Source organism: Podospora pseudocomata, assembly GCF_035222375.1.
Source record: "Podospora pseudocomata strain CBS 415.72m chromosome 2 map unlocalized CBS415.72m_2.2, whole genome shotgun sequence".
NCBI lineage: Eukaryota > Fungi > Ascomycota > Sordariomycetes > Sordariales > Podosporaceae > Podospora > Podospora pseudocomata.
Window position 1 is genome coordinate 707,665 of NW_026946366.1, and position 18,432 is coordinate 726,096.

The 18,432-nt window shown below is 52.1% G+C and overlaps 8 protein-coding genes across 8 annotated transcripts; 4 read left to right on the forward strand and 4 right to left on the reverse strand.

The window, feature by feature from the left end:
* Positions 1-2,058: 2,058 nt before the first annotated feature.
* QC762_206695 (uncharacterized protein) lies at positions 2,059-3,112 on the reverse strand. Its single transcript, XM_062887571.1, has 2 exons — positions 2,725-3,112; positions 2,059-2,664 (listed from the first exon to the last, which is right to left on the reverse strand). The coding sequence occupies exons 1-2, from the start codon at positions 2,835-2,837 to the stop codon at positions 2,211-2,213; spliced, it is 567 nt and encodes a 188-aa protein (XP_062745688.1). The 5' UTR covers positions 2,838-3,112; the 3' UTR covers positions 2,059-2,210.
* Positions 3,113-4,647: 1,535 nt separating this feature from the next.
* QC762_206700 (uncharacterized protein) lies at positions 4,648-5,550 on the forward strand (the record flags this gene model as incomplete). Its single annotated transcript, XM_062887572.1, has 1 exon — positions 4,648-5,550. One exon carries the CDS (start codon positions 4,648-4,650, stop codon positions 5,548-5,550), a length of 903 nt encoding a protein of 300 aa, XP_062745689.1.
* A 305-nt stretch (positions 5,551-5,855) lies between these two features.
* Positions 5,856-7,529, forward strand: QC762_206710 (uncharacterized protein; the record flags this gene model as incomplete). The annotated part of the gene is made up of 1 exon (XM_062887573.1): positions 5,856-7,529. One exon carries the CDS (start codon positions 5,856-5,858, stop codon positions 7,527-7,529), a length of 1,674 nt encoding a protein of 557 aa, XP_062745690.1.
* Positions 7,530-7,818: 289 nt separating this feature from the next.
* Positions 7,819-9,771, reverse strand: QC762_0038440 (uncharacterized protein; the record flags this gene model as incomplete). Its single annotated transcript, XM_062883320.1, has 3 exons — positions 7,819-8,215; positions 8,295-9,673; positions 9,763-9,771. The coding sequence occupies 2 exons, from the start codon at positions 9,769-9,771 to the stop codon at positions 9,221-9,223; spliced, it is 462 nt and encodes a 153-aa protein (XP_062745691.1). The 3' UTR covers positions 7,819-8,215; positions 8,295-9,220.
* On the forward strand, positions 8,624-9,949 carry QC762_0038450 (uncharacterized protein; the record flags this gene model as incomplete). The annotated part of the gene is made up of 1 exon (XM_062883321.1): positions 8,624-9,949. One exon carries the CDS (start codon positions 8,624-8,626, stop codon positions 9,947-9,949), a length of 1,326 nt encoding a protein of 441 aa, XP_062745692.1.
* Positions 9,950-11,634: 1,685 nt separating this feature from the next.
* Positions 11,635-13,363, reverse strand: QC762_206730 (uncharacterized protein; the record flags this gene model as incomplete). Its single annotated transcript, XM_062887574.1, has 2 exons — positions 11,635-13,177; positions 13,230-13,363. The coding sequence occupies 2 exons, from the start codon at positions 13,361-13,363 to the stop codon at positions 11,635-11,637; spliced, it is 1,677 nt and encodes a 558-aa protein (XP_062745693.1).
* A 652-nt stretch (positions 13,364-14,015) lies between these two features.
* Positions 14,016-14,835, reverse strand: QC762_206740 (uncharacterized protein; the record flags this gene model as incomplete). The annotated part of the gene is made up of 3 exons (XM_062887575.1): positions 14,494-14,835; positions 14,179-14,453; positions 14,016-14,093 (listed from the first exon to the last, which is right to left on the reverse strand). Exons 1-3 carry the CDS (start codon positions 14,507-14,509, stop codon positions 14,016-14,018), a joined length of 369 nt encoding a protein of 122 aa, XP_062745694.1. The 5' UTR covers positions 14,510-14,835.
* Positions 14,836-16,153: 1,318 nt separating this feature from the next.
* QC762_206750 (uncharacterized protein) lies at positions 16,154-18,177 on the forward strand (the record flags this gene model as incomplete). Its single annotated transcript, XM_062887576.1, has 3 exons — positions 16,154-16,332; positions 16,389-17,628; positions 17,674-18,177. 3 exons carry the CDS (start codon positions 16,154-16,156, stop codon positions 18,175-18,177), a joined length of 1,923 nt encoding a protein of 640 aa, XP_062745695.1.
* Positions 18,178-18,432: the final 255 nt, after the last annotated feature.

Here is an 18,432-nt window from a genome sequence, read left to right on the forward strand (position 1 = left end):
TGTAGGTACGTTGACGAAATCCAGGGTATCTATTCGAAAGCCACTTGCTACATTTTGACGTAAGCATCTCTGTCCCAGTTATACTTCTATCGAAATAGACGTGGCAATCGGTGCTATAGACGCGCACCTATTCTCCCTTATGTATTGTTTTCTAACGATATATATGAGGAAGAAGATAGTAGGTATAACAAAAAATGTAGCCGCAGGACATGCACGCTAGAATCGTGCCGAAGTTGCTACTCTTTTGGATAACGGTGGAACAGGTATGATAATTGTAAATAGCATCGTTGTTGTGACCTTCCGGTAGGAGGGTCCTGGTGGGAGGCTCCCAGGGAGACTCCCCTTGGAGGCTCGATGAGGCCCAATGACAGTTCCCAGAGGAATGGCCCGTTGAGAGGGCCTCGGTGCGAGCTCCGAGTGGTGGCTTCCGGCGACGATACTGGAAGCTCAAGGGTGAGGACTCTAACTGAGAGTCCTCATTGAATACGAAATGAAGAAAAGAAAGAGATGAACACCCAACACAAAGCATATGATTCGTGTGTTATGGTAAAGAGTGCTGGGGAGCTCTCAAAGGAGCGTCCCAGACCGAGGCTTTTTATATGTGAGCTACGGAGGGTCCTAGACCTGCATGTACTCCTCCACCTGTGGCTCGGAGGCTTGGAACAGGCTTCATACTTCCTTCCTAGTTTAGATAACTATCTAGTGAAGTAAAGTCTGGGAACCCACTTTACTATGTGGTTTAGGCATATTTTAAACCATTATCGAAATCTTATTTATATTTACGATGACCTCTTCCAGAGCTGGTCGAAAATTGTAATAGCATTTCGGACATCATTACACCTCTGAGGACAGAAGCTCTTACCACACACCAAAATAATTAACCTCCCCTTCACCGTCGCTGCTTTTAGCCTCCTAGGTAGTGCTGCTACTTAAATACAGTACACTAGTATATATATCACAGTGATAGCTATTACGCGTACTACGGCTTTAACCCTCTTCCTAACTAGCAACGTTGCCGGAAGAATATTAGATCGATTCGCCTAAATCTGGCTCGAGAATGTCGATTATATCGACGCTATCGCTAACCGCAAGTACCCCTTTACCAACCTCTCCGCTTATCCAGTCACTAACCTCCCTCCCCCCAGCTAACCACGTTTACCTCGCTACCTAAAGTATATCTCTAGTAAACTACATCGCCCGCACCCACCCCTCTCAACCCGATTATATCGCCGTCGTCGCAGCCGGCACCCGCCACAGCATCTCCGACAACAATGTCCACTGCCTTGACGCCTCCATCAAGTCTGTTGTTGACTTCCTCGAACATGGCGGCATCTCCTGGTCCATCTACCAGGAAGACATGCTTTGTATGTTCAATTCCTCCCTTTCCGCCTTGAACTGGTACTAACACCTCCCCCCAGACTCCGGCTTCCGAGGCCCCTCCTACGCCTCGGGCTCCCACGTCCGCAAACAGAACCCCTCGCCAGTTTCAACTCCGTCACTGGCTCCATCTCCCGCTCAGCCAAGTGCAAAAACTTCACAATGTTCGAAAAAGATCTCGCATCCAACAAGCTCCCCCAGTGGATGTTCCTCACGCCCAACATGGACAAACTCTGGCCATGACACCTCTGTTGCCTACGCCGGGAGATGGGCACGGTATTTCATCACCCCTTTGCTGGCTGATAGCAAGTTGAACATCCCGCGGACGTTGGTCATGTTGACTTTTGATGAGGGGTCGTACAGCAGAAATAACCAGGTTTATGCTGTCTTGTTGGGGAGTACGGTCCCGACGAACAAGAGGGGGACCACGAATGGGACGGCGTATGGACATTATAGTGTGCTGAAGACAGTGGAGGTGAATTGGGGGATGGGGAACTTGGGGCAGAATGATGTGGGTGCGAATGCCTTTTTCTAAGAGGATGATGCCCCTGAGCCCCCGAGTTGGGGGTCCACTTGTTCTTGCTTGGCAGGGTTGGGATTAGGAGGGGGGGTGGGAGGAGGTACGATGGTTATGCATTCCAACTAGTCTAGGTACACTTTACAACTTCTGGTCATTGGCAAGCAGTGTTCTTGAAATGTGATGATGAAGTTCGGTGAAAAACAATAGATATTATCAATGCCAAACGCTATTATATCTGTTTTCCTCAGATGGAAACATGAAGTTGACAGCCAGAGCTGCCTGATATTCAAGCAAGAAGTCCAAGTAATACACATCAAATCCCAGCTATCATAAAGCCAACCAAGCCCAACACGCCGGCAGCGGCGCCGACACCCCCATGAACAGCCGCAGCACCGGCAGTGACAACAGGACCAGTGCTTGTGATGACAGGAGCGCCAGTTCCAGAAGCGACACCGCTGGTCGTGACGGTAGCGATAGTGGTGGGAGCAGGTCCATCGCAGTGCCAGTGGTCGCCATGAGGTTCGCACCCGATGGAAGCGGTTGGGCTAGGAGGCAGGACACCGGCGCTGTGGTCGTCATGGTCGTGGTCCTCTTCGTCCTCATGATCATGATCCTCGTCATCATGATCATGGTCCTGTTCGTGGTCATGGTCGTCATCATGGGCGGCAGCCGTGGTGGTGGCAGGAACAGCAACGACCTCGGAAGCGGTGATGATCACCGGAGTCGCAGTGGTTGCGGGGGCGGTCTCGCGGGGTCCATCGCAATGCCTTTGGGAAGGTAAAGTCAATGACTATTCAGATGTTTTTACGAAACGGAAAAGTGCTCACCAGTGATCACCATGAGGCTCACACCCGACAGACTCGGTAGGCGAAGGTGCCAACTCCTGGGCTGCCGCAAAGGCGCTGAGGGCGAGGATGATGGCGGCAGAGAGTGTCTTCATATTGCCGTGAATAAGTGAGAGACACAGGGTGCAATATAGAGAACAAATATGCGACGATCAAACTGAGCTAGTGAGGCAAGCAAGACATGCAAAACATGGGATGAAAGGCTTTTTATAGATGATGAGCAGGACCCTTCATGTGCCCAATGTCAATAGTAGTTCCAGGCTTCCTGTACCTGCATCTGAAGCAGGTTACATCCTTGGTAAAGCCGACTTCCTCTCCTGTCATCCGAGGATGTTTGCATGGGTAATCTTGTTTTTTTTCTGCACCTCGATGATTTTCGTGGGGGTGAGCTGAAAGTTTCTTGCAGGAAACCAACATGCTAGGTGTGATGGAGACCATCAAGGTTCTCAGCCAAGACGTGTCTCGCTTCCACACGTGGGATCCCTTGCCACCATTTTCTGGTTGGGGCCAACGCCGCGGTGTACTCAAGTGAATAGAAGCTTCTTTTTATTTCAGCAGGGCTGACATTGAAGTGTTGAATTTGCACAGATTGCTGAAAACTATGTACATGAACATGTGTCCAACCCTCCGGAACTTTTGACGTTTTTCATGCAGTATCCACAGTTCTATTTTCATCCTTCGTCCTTCACCAAGTCCTTCCTCCAACCATACTTCCCAGGTAGCAGAGCTCGGTCGATTTTTGATCGTTGATAGGGGTGTGAAGACGGCGGGCTGGCGGCCAGCTTAGGCGGGGATAACGCCGAGAGCAACTGGTCTAATGGTCATCGCAGTGATATCTCTTCTGGCCAGCGACAGGGCAAGTTGTGGTGCCATGGGTCTGATGGCAAGCACCTCCGGGATTGGTGGCACAGCAGTACTCGCAGGCTCCAACGAGCGTGCACCCGGTAGGGGGGAAGCAATCGCGAGCAAGAAGGTCGCTCTTGAATTCGGGAGCGGCATAGGCCACAGACGCGAGATGAAAGGCCGCAATGAGGAGCTTGAAAGAGACCATCTTGACAGTGGTTGTTGGCGGAAGGCTTTTGATGAGGTAGTAGAGGGCTTGGAGAGGGTTGATCAAGAGACTCGAGTGCGAGGTGGTTGATGATGGCATTCTCTGGATGAACGCACGACATCTCGTCCTCTTTATACTTGAACTGTCCTACTTGATCCGGACTTTACATCTGCTCACTTCGCGTAGCCCTCCAGTTCTTTCGATATGCATTGCAACTCTGTCCACATGAAGTGCCTGCCGCCGCGTGAGAGTCGACTGCTTCGAAGCTCTAAAGTGCCTACTAGAGCATCTCTGTTCTCTACCATCTATGAGTGTAGACACCGAGACGGCTTCACCAGCGGTCCGAGTCGTTGGAGGGCAGCCATGTACCTTGATGAACAGAGGGTCTTGGCGTGGAGGTTTTATCTGTGGTTGGCTGCGTATCCACTCCTTGAGCACCTTGATGGGTACATCAGCTAGGATGCTTGGCATGTGGCAGCCATGGAATATTGAACCTATTGTGGCTTGCCTTTGTCCATAGAGGTTCATGAGCATGGTGTGGTGCGTTCCATCACGTAAAGAACCCGCGCGGGATGACGGAGATCATCCAAAAGCTTGTTGGAGTCGCTTGATATTGGTAACCGAGGGTGATATTGAGGCCACAGAAGTGGGATGTAACTGCAAGGTCCCAATTTTGGATAGAGAGTCGTATTTGCAGGAAGATAGCTGGCGGCCATGGCGGAAGGTTGGCTGAGAAGAGGAAATTAGTAGATCAAGTCAAGATGGTCATGCCGCGAACGGCTCTCGTCGATTAGTATTAAAGACAAGAAGCGTCTCAAGAATTGATGAATCTCGGTGTCTAACACGCTTCCTGTATGAGACAGACTGGTGATCAAAATGATGAAAGCACTCTTCGCTCTTGGATTCGTTGTCGAGTTGGTGGCGGCCTTGCCCCAGGTTGTCACCCCAGCCCCTACTGGCCAAGCATGCTCGTAAGTGCCATCCTTCCGCTTTCGAGATTCCAGAAAACCAACACGACGTTCAGGACGAGAACCCGTACCCAGCTTGGAATTGAAGCGACCATCACCAATTACCCCGAATTCGTCTCGTCAATGGACCAGCATTGGTCGACCTCAGGAGTTCCGTTCTCAGGGACAGAACGTGTGATTGTCTACACGTCTCTTGAAACATTCGACGGTGGCAGCTTCACAGGCTACTACACGTACGACATCAATGCCTTGCGCAGCGCGGGATATACCATCACAACCAGCACCCAGGTGTCTGTATCATGCTATCCCACAGCGACCAGCTCGGCGGTTGGTGAATGCGAGCCGCATGGTGATCACTGGCACTGTCCCCCAGGAGTATCAGAGCCAATTACGCCTCCTTCCCCGCAGCCCCATACTACTCACTCGGCTCCTAGCTCCGGGGAGTGTGAGGCTCACGATGACCACTGGCACTGCCCTCCAGGAGTTACAGAGCCTACTACCCCCCCAGCTCCATCATCAACTCCTGTCCCCACCACCCCTGGCTCGGACGAGTGCGAAGCGCACGGTGATCATTTGCATTGTCATGATGGCGTGCCAGAGCCAACGACGCCCCCACCCGTCATAACTCCTACGCCGACATCGTTCAGCTCAGTGACAGCATCGACCTCATTCACTCGCACAGCATCCGACGCGCCTGTCGTTACGGCTGGTGCAGACGCCAAGACCAGAGTCGGGAGTCACTTTTTAGTATTAGCTGCAGGGGTACCGTTTGTATTTGGGATGATGTGATAGCCTGGGGGAATCTGCGGACCATCGATTGTATAGTTAATGCTCAATAAAGGATGTTGTGGGAGTGTGCGTTGAGGACCCTGATGTCCCACCCCTGAAGCGATGGCAGCCATCAAGGTTCTCAATACCAGATATCAAGGTCCTTCTGCAACGTCATCCAATATGACATCCCAATTGACAACAGACCATTTGTTCTCCTTTTGATGCTTTGTTGCTGTGAATGAAAAGCCATCCGAGTCCTTTCATCCTGACGAAGCGATTGAGCATCGAGCTGCCTATCATTTCACCTGACAATACTCCTCACAATGCCCGACACCTCTCGCCAAACCTTGCCACACGTCCATGATGTGGTCATCATTGGTGCCGGGCCTTGTGGTCTAGCAGTAGCAGCACGACTCCGTGAAAAGGCTCCAGGTGCTATTTTCACAGACGAAGAGCACAGGAGACACCGGTTTTTGCATCGCTATGGACGATCCATGCCGCTGAAGCAAGTGAGAAACGGTCGGTTCACATGCTGCGGCCGCCCAACGGTAAGCGATACACAAGATCTCGATATCATGGCGCTCGATGCCACCCATGACGACTGGTGTGGCCGCTGGAACAAGCTGTTCAAGTGCTACGACATTGAACATCTCCGAAGTCCCATGTTCTGGCACGTTAGCCCAGTTGACCGCGATGCTCTCCTTGGGTACGCCTATTCGCAGAACCGGGAGAATGAGTTGCTCGAGATTCACCACTGTGTCGGAAAAGAAGTCAGCAAGCACATGCGGAAGAGGACCCGGACGCAGAAGTGCTCAGCCCACAGTGCTTGCAACGCCAGAGTTGAGATCAACGAACGGGACCGCATCGACTACTTCAACCCTTCTCAGGCCCTCTTCTCTGATCATTGCCGTGCAGTCGCTAGCAGGTACCATCTCTGCGATGGTGTCGTCAAGAAAGAGTCCGTCCAAGACATCAGCTTCGACGTGGTCCAAGGCATCTCTGTCAACGACGAACCCCTCTTCACAGTCACCACAGACCGGGGCCCTCAGTATGCCCGAACCGTCGTCCTCTCTGTCGGACCAGCAAATCAACCTTCCATCCCACGTCACGCCTTCAAAGCCTTCTCGGCAACAGAATCCCTCCCTCAAGTCTGCCACAGCACCCAAATCGAAACCTTCCCCGACACCGTCGTTCGCACCAGGATGACCAACGGCCAGAGAACCAAGGTCCTCGTTATCGGCGGCGGTCTCACCTCAGCCCAACTTTCTGACCTCGCCATCCGCAAAGGCGTCACCAAAGTTTGGCACCTGATGCGCAGTCCGATTGCCATCAAGACCTTCGACGTCGAGCTCAGCTGGATGAGCAAATACCGCAACCTCGAACAGGCCTACTTTTACTCTGCCGACACGGACGAGGAGAGATTGCAGATGGTGAGAGCTGCCAGGGGAGGTGGGAGCATTCCACCGAGATACCACAAAAAGTTGAAGGATCACATCTCTCGTGGCAGGCTGGAGTTGCGGACGGAGACAAAGTTGGTGAATGCGCAGTTTGTAACCACTGAGGCGGGTGGTCGGTGGAAGGTCGAAACTGAGCCGGCGATTGAGGGTATACCGTCATTCGACTTCATCTATTTTGCGACGGGAATTGAGACAGACGTTGCTGCGCTACCGTATCTGCAGACCATGAGGGAAACGCACCCCATTGATGAGATGGGAGGGCTGCCGTGCTTGACTGAGCAATTGAAGTGGAAAGATGACGTGCCACTTTTTGTGACAGGAAGACTGGCTTCGCTGAGGTTGGGAGCTGCTGGTCCAAATCTTGGTGGGGCGCGGACGGGTGCTGAGCGGATTGCCTTGGCCATTCAGGAGCATTTTGAGGAGTGCAAACGCGAGGATAAGATCAGTGGGGACATCGCTGCCGCCGATAAGGACGAGAATGAGTGGGAGCGGTTTGTGCTTGGGCGCGGAAGCAAGTATTCATGTTTGGTCGAGCACTAGAGATGAGCAAGTACCCCGAAATGGAAAGAGTGAAGCATTCGCCGTGTCCGATTTCAGATGGGAGATGTGAGATGTGGTGAAGAAGTGGACCCGGATGTCGTCAAATCAAGGACTGGCGACGCCGGAGCGGGAGCCGGCAAGTGGGGCTCTTGCAGACGCGATCGGTCGGCCTTTCCGTTGCATCCGACTGCCAGCCGTCCAAGTCTAACATCATAGCTTCGCTTAAGCCAATCGCAATAATTGAATGAAACGATGTTACTCCAATTCTAAAACATGCGATTGAGTCTGTTGGGAATGTTACAGAAAGCAAAAAGAAGCCGAGGTTCAAGCCGTTGTTTCTCAACGTTTTTTTCACTGTTAAATCCACTTGGCTGTTGGCTTGGCATAAAAGATAAAATACAGTGGAGATCAGGGGCTCCATTGTAGACCCTGTACCCTAACCCTTCGTTCTCTCCTTTTTCTCTCAGTCATCTCCATGCGAGCCCGATTGATGAGAGAATGTGGCACAGCTGCATTTTTTATTATAGTCGGTAGCTAGAGAAAAGCAGAGCCTCATCAGGGGTCGTATTAGCTCCTGTAGGACCATGCCTGGTCCCTGCGTTGGCACATGTCAAAGATGATTCGGTGTTGCATTGTCAAAATCAGGGTCAAATCTGACAGGGCTGATCCGCAGGGATGCCTTGATGCTGCATGGTCCTTGTCAACATGCTGCCAACGATGAGACTCCACACACGCGATGGGACCCGATAAGCAATGCTGACCTACCACATTTGTGACTGCCTGACGGCTCGACAACGCCATCTTGAGTCCTATCAGGGCATTTCCTGGACAAAAGCATGGGTCGTGTGTCTATCCCTGAACCAATACGTTAGCTTAAGATTGTGACACCCGCCAATCTGATCCAGCCTCGAACATATTTAATGACAGCGTTATCCCTCGTCAGACAGAGATGTTTCTAGCCTTATCCTTGTTTTTGTTTTTCACAACTCTCTTATCCTCGTGGTGAAATATCACGCTCATTCTCACCCTCACTCCCACATCGCCACCCCTTCACACCCACCATCCAGTTGTTACCTCTCCAACTCCCATCCATCATGACAGCCACAACCCCCCTAAAAGTAATAATAATCGGCGGCGGCCCCATCGGCCTCACCCTCGCCCAAATCCTCACCTCCGCCGGTGTCGACTTCACCATCCTCGAACGCCGCTCCACCGTCACCCCCGAAGAAGGCGCCGGCATCGCCATCGGACCCACCTCCTTCCGCCTCTACGACCAGCTCGGCCTCCTTCCCCAAATGGAAGCCATCTCCACCCCCATCCCCCACAAGCACGTCCTCCAACGCGACGGCAAAGTCTACAACTCGTACGAATTCCACCTCCGCGCCTGCCACGGCCGCGCAATGGCCTTCCTCCACCGTCTCGACCTCGTCACCACTTTATTCAGCACCCTCCCGGATGACGCCAAAGCCAAAATCCACGTCAACAAATCCCTCTCCGACATCGCCCTCACCCCTGAAGGCGTAACCGTCACCTGCGCCGATGGCACTTCCTACAACGGCACCCTCGTCATCGGCGCAGACGGCGTCCACTCCAAAACCCGCAAGATAATGAACTCCCTCTCCAACGCCCCAGAGTCCGAAACCCTCCCCTTTGAAACAACCTTTCAAGGCCTCTTCGGTAACTTCCCCCGACTATCCCTCCCCGGCTCGGAAATCGAGCCAGGCCACGACTGGGAGTGCCATTCCGGCGGTGTGTCTTCCCAGTTCTTCGTCGGGAGGGACAGAGGCTGGTTTATCATCTACCGACCTCTCCCTGGCGGTCCTACGAGGGAAAGAATCGATTACACGGATGAGGACATCAAACAGTTCGCGGAAGATGTCAAGGACATGCATGTGACAAATAAACTGACTTTTGGGGATGTTTTCAAAAATGTCAACAAGGCTGGGTTGACACAGCTTCAGGAAGGTGCTGTCAAGAATAGGAGTTGGAAACGGATTGGGTTGGTGGGTGATGCGTGCGATAAGATCACGCCGAATGTGGGGTTGGGGTACAATAACGGGGTCTTGGACGTGATTGTGCTTGGGAACTTGCTCAAAAAGTTGAATGAGAGTGGGGAGGAGATCACCGAGGAGAAGGTGGGAAAACTGTTCAAGGAGTATCAGGCTGAGAGGAAGGAGTTTTCAGAAAAAGTGGATGATGCGGCCAGAGGGGTCATCAGAACGGTTACACATACGGGATTCATGAAGTACTTGCTTGATCGGTGGATTAACCCGGTCTTGGGGTTGGACAAGCTGTATGGTAGCAAGGTGATGGGGCCGTTGATGGCGAAGCAGCAGGTGTTGGAGTGGTTGGAGGAGAAGAATGGGATTGATGGGAATATTCCATGGGCGCACAAGGGACTGGTTGTCACGAAGGCTTAGAGTGACTGCCGTGTTGGCGTTAATTTTCTGGTAAAGAATGGAATATGGCTTGATTATGGATGGGTAATGGTTGGGCAGGAAAACGGGTGTAAATTCTGTAATTTTTCGTAATTTTCATAGCATGAACGTGTTTGTTGGCATATTAAGAAAGTCATTGGCAAGGCGCATCATTCCTTGGAAAAGGTCCATTTGTGTAAGACAACTAGTTCTTGGGGTGTAACGAACCAGGCACATTGCATCGCTGCAGAGTAAAGCTCGACCTTCCCCGAGGGTAGAATGGAAGATAATTGGTTAGGTACATTAGCGCGCTAGTGCCATCATCGGATGCTGTGATTGAGTGGATGGTACGACCAGCCATTGACGAATCGGACCTTCAGTTACCCCTGAGCCCCTTAACCCCTGAAAGAAGTTCGTTGATATCAACAACCCTAACCCTCCTTTTCCCTCGCTAAAGCGGCCGCAAGGTGCCGTCCAAAGATCCTGACGAACCCAACCACATGAAGTGAGACATCATGCGTCAGGTGATTGCAACCCCGCCATTGATGAGGCTCTGCTCGCGCTCGTTCCCCGTAGGCAGGTGGGATTGGAGCGATACAGGAGGAATACCCCCCGTTTCGCCTATCACCCTTCAGGTGTTCGCAATCCTGCCCGAGGTCCAGCTTATCTTCTGTGTCGCGATGCCATGCATTGTGATATTGGGAACTTGATCTGCACAGTTAGTTCCGGACCTTGTCACGCGCATCAATTTATCGACCGCTTTACATCTGGACCGTGACGCTGCATGTGGGTGAAGCGTGAGGATGGGACCTGCGCCTCTTGGGTTCCCATGGGACGTTCCATCTTAAGTTCGACCCAGCTGGCCGCCGAAATTGACGCTGGCGTACACTTCATGCATGATCGTGTTTCTCTGGTTGTTCCGTGAACTGGCAATGGCTTCTCATCGGTTCAAAAGCAACATAAGGTATTTTGCTCAAAAATAGCAAATCATTAATGTGGCGTTCGGCGTTATCCATTTCAGTGCCACTTGTCCTTCCTGCACTTTACCCCGTCATGTGTATTAGATACCAAGCATACTGATAAGTGTCAAATGCAGTCCCTTACGCCGACGTGTAAATTGATGTCGTATTTCATGGCAACCTGTGAGACAACGTGGGGTAATACCCGCGTTCGGTGAAGAGAAGCTGGAGTTGCAGTGGTGCGCGAACCATAACCACCTGTGTGTCCTTTGTCTGATGGTGTCGAGAAGTACAATACATGGCTAGACTTGGGCCTCGTGGACACTTGTTGTTGCTGCAATGCTGCCCAACCGCAAAGATTGAACTTGGTGGCCGCTACGACCTCGGTAACACGGCTTCGTTGACAAATTTGCTCAGTGCAAGCCATGGTCACTCATCTCTTGCTGGCGATATCGCCGAGGTTCACGAATGGTGAGCTAGAAACCTGCGAGAGGCAAGGAAGTTCGTGATCTCATAAATCGTGCTATCGTAGCAATGGGACATGATATCATCAGCTCATCAAACAGAGCCGTCGTATAAATGGGAAACCTGAAGACCCAGCAAGCAAAGACCTCAAAGAAAAAAGAAAAAAACTCCAAGTTGGGCGTGGAATGAATTTCCCCCGTCGTCTGTGTAAGCTGCATCATTCTGATACCTCATTGCAGGCCGGAAGCCCTGCAAGCCCCAGGTCTACTCTCCACTCCTCGGACTCATCAACAATGACCGCCGTCTCCGTTTCTTTGGCCTCTCTACTCCCAAGGGCATAGATTCCATTCCATGCCCAAGATTAATCACCTCCTCATTGAATGCAGTTGCAGAGGCAAAGTCAACCTCTGCCAGTGTGCCTTGGAAATGAGACTTTTGGTGCTGAACGAGATTGTCTCGCCTGTTGTATGTGGAGGCACAATGATCGCAGGCGAACCTGTCCACAATTCCCTTTCCAGTTTTCCTGCTGTGCTTGATGGTCTTCTTGTGCTTCTCCAATTTTTTACGCTGGTCTGGGCCAGCAATGGGATAAAAGCCGCATGGTTCGCAGCTAAGCACAGGTGACTGACCATATACAGTCTCGACGGGGGATCCGTCGGTGCTACGGCTCTCCTCTGTCGAATAACCCCCTCCTGCATCAGTGAAAACTGCAGGAAATGAGTTCATAATGTTGGCCTCTCCATGAGTTGTAGGCGAGTTCCATATGTGTTCGCCCGGGTCCAAGAAAGGCATGGGTCGCAAGATGGGTGATTCTTGCCAAATGTCACTGTTTCCGTATGCACCAGAAAAAGGGCAGTGGATCATGAGAGCAGACTCGGAGGCAGTCACTTGTTGAGAGTTGGGTGACGAGGTGGCAAAGTACGAAGTCGATTGTGATGTCGGTACTCCAGAAGAGACCATGTGTGAAGAATCGAGCTCAATATACTGGGATGAAGCTGGAGAAAAGTTTCTGGCATTGATGGTTTGCGATGGTTGTGATTTGGGCCACGCGCCGTCTCCTGGAGACTCACAGGCTCCTTGTATGGTGGAATGATGACGACTATCACACATGGATGACCAGGTAGGGACAATGGCCAATGGAGTGCAGCTTGATGTGGGCGAGATGTGACTGTTGCTCGCAAAAGGAGAGTTGATGAACCCAGAGCTGGTGCTTGGGGACACGCTTGAGCTGGCTAGAAATTGTGGGCGGGCGTCCATAACGCGACTTTGAGATCCAAACCTAAGCTCTGGCATTTTCTCAAGAGGAGGCCGGGGAGCCAAGGTCCGCCTCCGTTCAGCACTCATCTCCACTGGACTAGCAGTGTCCATCATCTCCACCGGTGACACCTTCTCAGTGTTCATGAGCTCTGGCGGCGAGGTGTTGTGTTTGGTGGGATGTGAGTAGATCTCCACAACGTGTTGATCAGGTGACGATGGTAAACCCTGCGAGTGTGTTTTCTGATGCCCATCAGACCTCGGTGAAACTTGGGCATCTTTCCAATTGTTGATGAGCTGACCCTCTTCGGAGTCCGTCTCCACAGAGCTTTGAGACCGAGATCGGCTTTTCTGAGAGGAGCTGGAAGAGGACCCAAGAAACAAGTCTGCTAGGGCCTTCTTGAATGACCTCCTATGACGAAGGAATTGCAGTCGTTCCTCAAACGCTTTGATCTGCTCTTCTTGTTTCTTCAGGACACTCTGCTGTTGCTTCACGGTACTCTCCAATACTTGAATGCGGCACTCGAAGTCCACATCCTTCTCTTCGTTCGAACTGAAACTTGTCAGTCAGCTAGACAACATTAAAGAGATGGCGTCTGACGAACCTATAACCTGCATGGATATGTTTTGATGATAGGCTTCGTGGTGACAGGCTTGGTGGCGACGAGGTTTGAGGTGAGATGATGTCGGAACATGGTAGCTCAGATATACCAGTAATGACAGAGCTGGGAGACTCCATGGTAACTGAGAATGCGGAATGATTGTGTTAAGTTTTGGCGTAGTGAGGTGCTTGGTAGAGCGAACAGATGATATCAAACCGCAGAATGTAAAGGTGCCAAAGACAGGGAAGTTCGCCATTTATTAATTGTCTTTTAGCAGCGGCTTTTCTTTTAGTCTAGAAGACGACATGGCCCTTCGTCTTTAATTGGCTTCGGAACTTGCAGCAAGTGTTTGGACGTCCTGGAGGTAATTCCACGACAGGGTTCCTGCATGCCGCATCGATGGCCTCAGCATGGCCAGTAGAAGACGGCCAATTTCCATACTTGATAACTATAGACCACTAGGGAGGCGAGTATGGCAGACCATTGGAACTAGATCGGGTGCGATATGCGTGCCGTCTGGGGAACTAAATCGGGGACCGGATGGGTAAGGGATCCTGCCGTTGGAATTCCAAAAGAGGGAAATGGATTTGTACATGGAAGTTCCATTCGACCCCCTGTACCAACTTGGACCTGCACCGCTGACTTGGCCCGAGGCAACTGAGATTGGTTGCCTTTAACCACATGCAGGAGGCAGAATCCAGAGTAGGGGTTTTGCCAGTGGCGTCCGGATATCAACACTCAGTCCCCTCGAAGAATTCCGGAGCAAGCATGGCGCTAACGTAGCAAGACCTAGAGGCCTACATCTTGCAGGTCCGATATCGACATGTGGATGGAAGGGAGCTGAGAGGAAAAGGGCGCCTTGTAGGTCTTGAAGGATCAAGGTATCTGACGGAGAAACATATGTTAAAGATAGAATATAAAAGCGTCTCGGGGTTTGGGGCTCCATACTGACGTTAATACGCGGTTTGTTACCCGTGCAGAGAGACTTTGCGGAGGGTTGCCATGTGGAATAGGTGCAGGGTGCTGGGCGAGGCTCCAACGCATTCTTGTGAGATGTAATCCCAATATCAAGGCGGGCTGATGACAGCATTTGGAGACCGGACATGGGAACATGGCAGAGAGCCAGGAAGGGATGCTTCCGAAAGTGAAGAGGAAAGATGGCTAGATATAGCACCTTCTTTGCCTCCTCTTCGATAGCCAAGACATGGCCCCCAAAATTGCCTTCGTCTGGGATGGAAAAAGGGCCCCCATACGCCGCGGCCCCCACACGCCGCGGCCCCCATATTTTATGAAAAAACTTGAGGCTTGCAAGGAAACAGCAGAGACAACAGCAGTGAGTATGTGGCTCAGTGGCCTTGTGGTTGCTCCGGCCGATATCAGATCGACACCATGGAATTCAGGCAGGCTGGGCAAGCCGAGCTGGAGGGGGTGCTCGAGAGAGCGTAGTTACCGACGAAAGCCATTGGATAATTGATAGACACCGCTCATTTGGGCGAGCCAGATGTTCAGTTGGGCTAGGCAAGGTCGACCTCAAAGGTAGAGAGCATGTCAATGAAGTGACAGGATCCCCTAAAGATCAACTCAAAGATGGTTTCCCCGATGGCATCCATCGACGTTGATTTACCCCGCTCAATGAAGCTTGAGCAAATCACAATAGACCCGGAGAGATTGGGCCAGTTGATTGGCCCATCTTGACCGGCAACGGTAATGCACTAAGCCAGAGCAGGCAAGAAAGGAAGAATGTCCATTCCTCAGCATCAGGCGAGGCAAGTCACACTTTCCAGGTGATAATCAGAAAGGGAAAGTTCTCGCCCGCGAGATGATTCAGTGTCTGAGACGCCAATGATAGAAGAGCTTATGTGTACTAATTCCATACAAAGCTCGTGTCTAGATGACCTGTTGAAGTGGACGGTGATATCGGGGATATCACTATCACCCAGTTCAACACGATTTCATGATAGATCCCTTATATAAGCTCGTGTGGTTGAGTAATGGACGGTGACAGTTAGCGTCTCACACGAAGTACGAGCAGCCTCCGATACTCGGATGATAACAGCAGAACGGGGGGCTTCACTTTTCCAATTGGGGTGTTGCAAGGCTACGGTCAGCGGCACGTCCATCGACCATTGTTCGGCATGATGTGGACGCGATACTGACCAGAAACCTGGGTGAGATCGATGCTAACCCACAGCTGCTGCTGGGGTTTGTATTGTGAGGCCTGCTTTCAGCTTCTTTCTTGTTATCGCTGGGCAGATACACTGCGGGGTAAACATGAGCCGCACTCAGATCACGGGCGAGAAGGAGGCCTTGGGAGCCTGCGCAAGCACATCATACAAAAAGACTCGGACTTCTGTCTTTTTGACAATGCAGACATAGAATGTTGTCAATTGTTAGGCCTGGCCCACTGACATGCGCCAAAATCAATCTCGGCTCTCCATTATTTTGTATCAAACATGCCAAGACAACTCTCCGCACAGCCTTCGTCCAGGGGTTGGGGCGCAGATAATGCGCAGCTGCATGTCGATTTGATCCAATTGTCTTTGCCCATCCACTGGCGGCCGCCCTGGATAATGGAATTTGCCAATCAGCGGGCATTCAGTTGAGAGTTGGAGGGGAGCAAGAGGGGCCAGCGCGCAGGCAGACGCCCCGATTTCTCACATCCTCAGTCAGCCAGCCTATGAGATGTTGTCCTATCCATGCAACTACGGCAGCTGTCTGCAAGTGTTCTCCTGCAGTAGCCAGTCCAAGGCGTCCCGGCCGCCTGTGCCTCAGATCCCTCCCACTTCCATGGTCTCAATCCTCCCCCAGCTTATAAGAGCTATCAGCCCGGAACCCCGCCCTCACTTTCCCCTTGAACCTTTGCAGCAAGACCATTGCTCTCTGGTCTTCGTGTTATACAGCTCACCCCCACCTCCACATCCACAATCATGTGTCCGGTACCCTACTCTCCTCAATCCCCATTCCTTGAGAGAGGAAGAAACTCAGCGCCTGTCAATGCTGCCACATATGGCGATGATGAGTCGACAGTATGCAGCGACGACTCTAGTGTCGTCTCCTCCGTATACAGTGACAGATATTGGATAAGCCAGGAACATTGCCCTCTCCAGTAAGTGTGCCCAGTCTCGTTTGCCGGAGGGCATGTGCTAATATTTGAGCACCTAGTCAAGTAGAGAAGAACGAGGCGGGCAAGCAGGTATACGAGGCTTGGAACATCACCTATCTTCCCGGCCAACGGGAGGTATTGGGTGGTTTTAAGGCGCTCGGGGTGGGTGTGCATGAATACCAACAAACCGAAGCTAGGGTGTCAACAGTTGCTCAAGCATCCGAACAGTCCGTCCTTGCCAACATGTTCTACGACGCCGTCAAACAGTATCAAGACAAGCATCGCCGTGGATGGGCTGGCCGGATCCTCCGTGGGAAGCAAAAGACATATGAAGAACACCTTAACACGATCTGTGGCAGCCTTCCAAACGAAGTCCAACACGCCATCACAGATTTGCTTCTTGACAGAGGGAGAGCGACATCGACCAGTTACCGCACTCGAACCTGGACGCTTGTAACTCTCCGTGTACAGAGCTTTCTGCGATTCTCCGGCGCGGATCACGCGGACGTCCCACAACCTCGTCGTCGATTGTGGAAGAAGAAAGCCGCCATTGGAAACCAGGCCTTGAGGATCTCTCTTGTTATTCGAGGTGGGGAGACTGGGGTCAGCAAGACCGCTGATGGCCTCGAGGGATGCCACCAAGATTCCAACCCCTGGGGGCGTGCTGACGAGGCCGAAACGAGCGAAATGGCCCGTGAGAGACACCGTCAAAGGCGTCTCAGAGTGGAAGCATCGCGGCCCAAACGCACCGAATCGCCACCATCATATCGATCGACTTCGGTATCACCACACAGAGAGCGAAGGAGCTTCGCATCCCCGCCCTCATACACAAGTCGTCCAGATCGATCTCGCGGCCGTAGCCTTTCGTCAGAACAGGTCAGACATCGCGTCCAAAGGCGTGACCGCTCAGAGGACAGCATGTCAGATAGCTGGCCATCGCCGTTCGGCCGCGATCCGTATGGAGCTCCTACACCCCCAGAGACATATACACCGCCGCCGGCAATCTCAGCATACAGCAGACCATCTGTGATCCCCCCTCCTTTGCCAACACAATTCCCTCTTGGTCCTCCCATGATTCCTCGTTACCTGCCACCTCCGCCACCCCCTCCGCCAATGTCAATGTTGCCGTGCAAAGCATGCCAAACCCTTACGCCATGCATGCACTTCCCCAACTCCCACCGATACCAATGCCATCGGCAACTGATCAACACAGTGAACAACATCCCCACCCATCCGCCTTGCGTCTTTTGCTTTGGTGGCATGAGCCCGTCTTTTCCCCCTCCTCCGCCTCCCCCTCCTCCGCCTCCCCCTCCTCCGCCTCCCCCTCCTCCGCCTCCCCCTCCGATGCCATCTTACTACCCCGGCCCAATGCCAATGGGCCCGCCTCCCCCTCCACCTCCGGGTATGTGGCCACCACCGAGACCTATCGTACTACCTAGCGAACTTGGCGAGATGTGCGGTACGTCTGCGCTCATGGCAACCCCACCACCACGTCAAAGACAGGACCTGCTGATGAGGACATCAGAGTTCCCTCGCTCCTGTTGTAGAACAGAAATTGCTCGCGATGCTATGTCCGATTTTGACTTTGACTCGTTCTTGAAGGACGACTTTGATCCCCCTTCGCTACCGCCGCTGCCTTCGTCTTCATCATCCTCGTCATCATTGTCGTCTAGGTCTTCCTCTACGGTACGTCGGCCATATAGGCCCGCCAGAGTACAGGATGCCGATGAGGTTAGTGTTACTTCGACCGAGGTTTCGGATGAGGATGCACGTTCGGCTCGAGATGGTGATGATGGTCAGGTTCCACAGCTCGAGGAAGGGAAGGCGGTCTTGAAGCCTGAGGTATAGCGGTTGCGCTTCTGGGGATAGGTGGACATGGTGAATCGGTGCTTCATGCTACGATAATGATGCGATGATATGGCTTTGCTCTTTCATATGTACCTTGACGGTTTTGTTGGTCTATTTTAGGGTCTGGGCTACTAAGTAGCTGTCATCATGGTTGGTCGTCATGGTTGATAGCGGGACTGGAAACTGGTGGGATTTGATGGTTCCTTCAGGCGCATTTCTTGTCTGTTTGTTGTTGTTTTGTAAGGGAAGTATCCT

Excerpts from the sequence above, each read along its gene's own strand:
- QC762_206695 (XM_062887571.1), bottom strand. The coding sequence starts at position 2,837 with ATGAAGACACTCTCTGCCGCCATCATCCTCGCCCTCAGCGCCTTTGCG. Across the intron at positions 2,665-2,724 it reads GAGCCTCATGGTGATCACTG|GCATTGCGATGGACCCCGCG; the intron begins GTGAGCACTTTT and ends ACCTTCCCAAAG.